General features: G+C 32.3%; 1 protein-coding gene across 1 annotated transcript; it reads left to right on the forward strand.

Annotated features, from left to right (window-relative positions):
* Nucleotides 1-49: 49 nt before the first annotated feature.
* Nucleotides 50-6,262, forward strand: LOC126898703 (uncharacterized). The gene is made up of 3 exons (XM_050672998.1): nucleotides 50-55; nucleotides 1,471-2,196; nucleotides 2,521-6,262. The coding sequence occupies exons 2-3, from the start codon at nucleotides 1,524-1,526 to the stop codon at nucleotides 5,811-5,813; spliced, it is 3,966 nt and encodes a 1,321-aa protein (XP_050528955.1). The 5' UTR covers nucleotides 50-55; nucleotides 1,471-1,523; the 3' UTR covers nucleotides 5,814-6,262.
* Nucleotides 6,263-6,968: the final 706 nt, after the last annotated feature.

A 6,968-nucleotide genomic window follows, 5' to 3' on the forward strand; every position in this document is an offset into this window, starting at 1 on the left:
ATAAATGAAAATGTTTTTTTTTTTTTACATTAGGTCCACAATAATTAGGTTTACAGTAAGTCATTTTTACATAAGAGGGATTCAAAATGGCAACTTTTGCTAAAAACTTTTGAAAATGTTTCGGGAATTGTATAACTATAACTATAATTGTATAGTTATATAGGCTTGTTGTTATAAACAAATTTTTTTTTAATCATTATGGAACTTTGACGAGCTGTTTCACAAGAAAAATTTAATTTTTATCATCATCCCTTATACTTAGAACTTGTATCAACTTCAGAATTTCAAATAGCAACCCCATATTATTTTTATATATTTTTTTTTTTTGTCACAAAAAAAAAATAATAAAAAATTATGAATTTTAAATAAGATACGCTACTTTAAAATTTACGTTATTTGATGAAAAAATGTAGTAGTTTTTCTAGCACGGTCACATTATTGTTTTATGTAGCGATAGGAGCTACCGTTTACTGTGTCAACGCACGTAGTCAGAATAGCGCTTATTTATTTACGACATACAACGTTCGAGTCTGTTATAATTTTTTTTTAATAAACCTTAAACTTTAGAGAGCCGTGGAGCACTTATTATTAAATAAAATAAAATATTTTTTTTACAAAATATTTTTTTTTTATTACACTAAATCTAATGGTGTAAAAAAAAATAGGATTGCTATTTGAAAATTTCAATTTAATTTGAAGTTTTAAGCATAAGGGGTGGTGGTATAAATTTAAATTTTCTTGTGAAACACTCCATAAAAGATCCATAAAATATTAGGATAAAAATATATAACTTAACTAAATGCATTTAATATACACTAATACTATAAAAATAACTATTAACATAATTATTTCGATTAAGAAGCCAATTACATTAAAATAATATTACATTGAGAGTATATTTTGGTCTTTTCAATAAGAAAAGCTTCAATAGTAAGTATTTTTGGGTAATAGCAGTACATTCATTTAAATAATTATAATTAGTAGGAAAATATACACTAATGTAATAAAGGATATGTACGACACACTTATACCAGCCTAAAAAGTATGAAAAGAGTAACAGAAGATTTAAGGTAAGAATAGTAGTGCACCAAGATTCTGCTATAAGCCCTTACATATTTTCTATAGTGGTAGTTGAAATTACTAGAGAAATATTATGCAATGTATCGTGATGCATTTCGTTCGCTGAACTTGCAGTTTTAATATGAGAAAATAGAAAGGAAATTAATCATAGGCTAGAGGTGTGAAAATCAGCTTTTAAAAAAAAAGGGTTTCAGAATAAGTAGGAGTATAAACGAATGTATAGAGTACGAGTTTGACAAAGCATAACACAAAGTAGGTGAAATGAGGATATCAGTGATAATAAGCTAGGATGTGATATGAGAAGTAGATAATTTTCATTAGATATATTTTAAAGTTATATAGATAAAGTTTTAATACAACACAAGTTCATTAATAATTTTGCTTATCTAGCAATTCAAAATAAAAGTTCGGGTGACGAACAGACATGCCAATTTGAAGAAGGTATGACGAGAAAAGCTGCAGAAAATGGAAACTTAGAATTGTTAAAATATGCACATGAAAACAGATGTCTGTGGGATGAAAGCACAGCAGAAGCAGCTGCTTCTAGTGGTAATTTGGAATGCTTGAAATATGCTTTTGAAAATGGCTGTAAATGGGATAAACGTACAACGACTGCGGCTGCCAAAAGAGGTGATATAAAAATGTTAAAATATGCACATGAAAATGCATGTCCATGGAATAAGAGTACAACAGAAGCAGCAGCTACTAGTGGAAATTTCGAATGCTTGAAATATGCTTTTGAAAATGGCTGTAATTGGGATAAACGTACAACGACTGCGGCTGCCAAAAGAGGTGATTTAAAAATGTTAAAATATGCACATGAGAATGAATGTCCGTGGAACGAGAGCACAACTGAAGCAGCTGCTTCTAGTGGTAATTTAGAATGCTTGAAATATGCTTTTGAAAATGGATGTCCGTGGGATGATAGAACAACTACTGCTGGTGCCAGTAGAGGTCATTTAAATATTTTAAAATATGCATATGAGAATGAATGTCTATGGAATGAATGCACAACAGAAGCAGCAGCTATTAATGGAAATTTCGAATGCTTAAAATATGCTTTTGAAAATGGATGTCCGTGGCATGAGCGTACAACGACTGCGGCAGCCAAAAGAGGTGATTTAAAAATGTTAAAATATGCACATGAGAATGAATGTCCGTGGAACGAGAGCACAACTGAAGCAGCTGCTTCAAGTGGTAATTTAGAATGCTTGAAATATGCTTTTGAAAAAAGCTGTAAATGGGATAAACGTACAACTACTACGGCTGCCAAAAGAGGGGATTTAATTATATTAAAATTTGCACATGAGAATGAATGTTCATGGGACGAGAGCACAACAGAAGCAGCTGCTTCAAGTGGTAATTTAGAATGCTTGTAATATGCTTTTGAAAAAGGCTGTAAATGGGATAAGCGTACAACGACTGCGGCTGCCAAAAGAGGTGATTTAAAAATGTTAAAATATGCACATGAGAATGAATGTCCGTGGAACGAGAGCACAACTGAAGCAGCTGCTTCTAGTGGTAATTTAGAATGCTTGAAATATGCTTTTGAAAAAAGCTGTAAATGGGATAAACGTACAACTACTACGGCTGCCAAAAGAGGGGATTTAATTATATTAAAATTTGCACATGAGAATGAATGTTCATGGGACGAGAGCACAACAGAAGCAGCTGCTTCAAGTGGTAATTTAGAATGCTTGAAATATGCTTTTGAAAAAGGCTGTAAATGGGATAAGCGTACAACGACTGCGGCTGCCAAAAGAGGTGATTTAAAAATGTTAAAATATGCACATGAGAATGAATGTCCGTGGAACGAGAGCACAACTGAAGCAACTGCTTCTAGTGGTAATTTAGAATGCTTGAAATATGCTTTTGAAAATGGATGTCCGTGGGATGAAAGTACAACAACTGCGGCAGCCAAAATAGGTGATTTAAAAATGTTAAAATATGCACATGAAAATGAATGTCCGTGGGATGAGAGCACAGCAGAAGCAGCTGCTTCAAGTGGTAATTTAGAATGCTTGAAATATGCTTTTGAAAAAGGCTGTAAATGGGATAAACGTATAACTACTACGGCTGCCAAAAGAGGTGATTTAAAAATGTTAAAATATGCACATGAGAATAAATGTCCTTGGGATGAAAGTACAACAAGAGTAGCTGCTTCAAGTGGTAAATTCGAATGCTTGAAATATGCTATTGAAAATGGATGTCAGTGGCATGAGCGTACAACGACTGCGGCAGCCCAAAGAGGTGATTTAAAAATGTTAAAATATGCACATGAAAATGAATGTCCGTGGGACGAGAGCACAACAGAAGCAGCTGCTTCAAGTGGTAATTTAGAATGCTTGACATATGCTTTTGAAAAAGGCTGTAAATGGGATAAACGTACAACGACTGCGGCTGCCATAACAGGTGATTTAAGAATGTTAAAATATGCACATGAAAATAAATGTCCATGGAATACATGTACGACAAAAGCCGCGGCATATAATGGTAATTTAGAATGCTTAATATATGCTATTGAAAATGGCTGTCATTTTAATGAAATTGATGTTGTGACATATGCTATACATAGTGGTAATACAAAAATATTAAAATATGTTCACATAAATGGATTTGATTTGAATGAAGATATAACTAATTTTGTAGTCTCTTTAAGTCATCGTGGCATTATAAAATATGTCCTTGAAAATGGATATGCATGTGATATAGATACAACTTATACAGCTGCAATAAATGGTAATCTTCAATATTTAAAATATTTACATGAAAATAAATGTCCGTGGGATGAAAGCATAACAGAAGCAGCTGCATCAAGTGGTAAATTAGAATGCTTAAAATATGCTTTTGAAAATGGATGTCCGTGGGATGAAGGTACAACAGAAGCAGCTGCTTCTAATGGTAAATTAGAATGCTTAAAATATGCTTTTGAAAAAGGATGTCCGTGGGATGAAAGTACAACGACTGCGGCTGCCAAAAGAGGTGATTTAAATATTTTAAAATATGCACATGAGAATAAATGTCCATGGGATGAAAGAACAACAGAAGAAGCTGCTTCTAGTGGTAATTTAGAGTGCTTAAAATATGCTTTTGAAAATGGTTGCAAATGGGATGTGCGTACAACAACTGTGGCTGCCAAAAGAGGTTATTTAAGTATTTTAAAATATGCACATGAGAATGAATGTCCATGGGATGAAAGCACAACAGAAGCAGCTGCTTCTAGTGGTAAAATAGAATGCTTAAAATATGCTTATGAAAATGGATGTCCGTGGGATGAAGGTACAACAGAAGCAGCTGCTTCTAATGGTAAATTAGAATGCTTAAAATATGCTTTTGAAAAAGGATGTCCGTGGGATGAAAGTACAACAACTGCGGCTGCCAAAAGAGGTGATTTAAATATTTTAAAATATGCACATGAGAATAAATGTCCATGGGATGAAAGAACAACAGAAGAAGCTGCTTCTAGTGGTAATTTAGAGTGCTTAAAATATGCTTTTGAAAATGGTTGCAAATGGGATGTGCGTACAACAACTGTGGCTGCCAAAAGAGGTTATTTAAGTATTTTAAAATATGCACATGAGAATGAATGTCCATGGGATGAAAGCACAACAGAAGCAGCTGCTTCTAGTGGTAAAATAGAATGCTTAAAATATGCTTATGAAAATGGATGTCCGTGGGATGAAGGCACAACAGAAGCAGCTGCTTCTAATGGTAAATTAGAATGCTTAAAATATGCTTTTGAAAAAGGATGTCCGTGGGATAAAAGTACAACGACTGCGGCTGCTAAAAGAGATGATTTCAGAATGTTAAAATATGCACATGAAAATAAATGTCCGTGGGATGAGAGCACAACAGAAGCAGCTGCTTCTAGTGGTAATTTAGAATGCTTAAAATATGCTTATGAAAATGGCTGTAAATGGGATCAAAATATCATGAGAAGTGCAATTCTAAAGGGTTATCTAGTCATAATAAAATATCTTTACGAAAATGGATGTTTGTGGTGTGAAGGAACTCTGTGTGAAGCAGCTGCAAAAGGTAATTTGGAATATTTAAAATATGCACATCAAAATGGTTGCAAATGGGATGAAGGCACAACTCGAGCTGCTGCAACAAGTGGTTGTTTCGACTGTTTGAAGTACGCCTACGAAAATGGATGTATGTGGGATGAAGGGACAACTCGAGCTGCTGCTGCAAGTGGCTGTTTAGAGTGCTTGGTATATGCCCATGATAATGAATGTATTTGGGATAAAGATACAATAGTTGCAGCAGCTGTGCATGGTAAGTTAGATTGTTTAGAATATGCCCGTAAACATGGATGTGACTGGGTTGAAGGTATGATGAGAGGGGCTGCATCAAATGGACATTTAAATTGCCTTAAATTTGCTTATGAAAATGGGTGTCCCTGGGAGGAAGGCACAACAAGGGAAGCTGCTGCGAGTAGTTACATTAAATGTTTAATATTTGCACATGAAAATGGATATAAATGGGATGAAGGAACTATGAGTGGAGCGGCGGCAAATGGCAATTTAGACTGCCTAAAATATGTTCATGAAAATGGTTGTGAGTGGGACGAAAGCACAACAAGACTTGCTGCTGCAAATGGTCAACTTGATTGCATAAAATATGCACATGAAAATAATTGTCCATGGAGTAGTGGTACCATTTCTGCAGCTACTCGAAATGGTCATCGTAAAATAATTAAATATGTTACTAAAAACGGCTGTCCTAATTAATATTCTGATAAAATATTGTAATTTTTATTATATTAATCTATGTCAATTATATTATTTAAAATAAATTATTAGGAACCAATATTCAATATATACATTGCCTGAAAGAAACTAAAAAAAAATTCTCAATATTACATTTTTTTTTTATCATTAAAATTATCTGTGATAAATGAATCACTCGGTATATTGAGTTAAATATAATATATGTAGATATACGCTTCGTATAAGGCAGTAACTCACTTTTTCTAACTTTGCATTGATCAAAAATAAAATTTATCTCTGATTACACCTTATATGCTTATCAATATTCTAAATAGTTTGATTCCGACTCGAACCAAATTTTCGATATTTTGATTTAAGTAATTATAAGAAGATTAACCCTTAAATCTAAATATCTCACAATTTCAAAGTTGAAATTTTGATCTACTATAGTGTTGCGCATGACGATATATACAGAATGACTATTTTATAAAAATAATTTAAACATTTTCTTTTTTTTTTTTTGTTATCTTTAATTACATATTTTTCTTGAATTATTAACTATGTAATACTTTTTAAAATCATCCTTATACCTTCAAAGAGTATCAACTTTGTTTCTTTAAATGGGAATACATATTTTAAATTTAATAAAATGTTTGAACTTTTAATGAAATAGTACATAGAATTTGAGTTTTTAATATAACTTTATTCATTTATTAGATATAAACATTTAAAGTTTCAAATTTTTTAGTTAATATACATGCATAATACACAAGAGATTACAAATACAGGTAGCCAATTGTTTTTTTATGACGTCGATATTCGCAAGTACACAGCATTTATTATCAACGGCACTATAGCACATTTTTGTGAGTTTATTAATACACTTACATGCAATACAAATAGTAGTTATAAATGACAATAAACACTCCGTGACTTTAACAGCGACGTCATAAAAACCAATTAGCTACCTGTATAGAGATCGCTACACTACCCTCTTCTGTCTATAACCCATTTTTTCCTAAAAATCAGTTCTATCGAGGATTTTAAAAATTTCTCTCATTCTCCGTAAATGGCAGAAAACTCCAAAAAAATTACAAATTTAAAAATTGCTAATTTTCTACATTTTTTCATTTTTTTTTTTCCTTAAAACTGCCATCACTTTTTTCAATATAATTT

This window comes from Daktulosphaira vitifoliae, unplaced genomic scaffold (assembly GCF_025091365.1).
Source record: "Daktulosphaira vitifoliae isolate Bord-2020 unplaced genomic scaffold, ASM2509136v1 Scaffold_2, whole genome shotgun sequence".
Taxonomy (NCBI): Eukaryota; Metazoa; Arthropoda; class Insecta; order Hemiptera; family Phylloxeridae; genus Daktulosphaira; species Daktulosphaira vitifoliae.

Coding starts and splice junctions, on each gene's coding strand:
- LOC126898703 (XM_050672998.1), top strand. CDS start 1,524: ATGACGAGAAAAGCTGCAGAAAATGGAAACTTAGAATTGTTAAAATAT. Junction 2,197..2,520: donor GACTGCGGCAGCCAAAAGAG/GTGATTTAAAAA, acceptor CTGCCAAAAGAG/GTGATTTAAAAATGTTAAAA.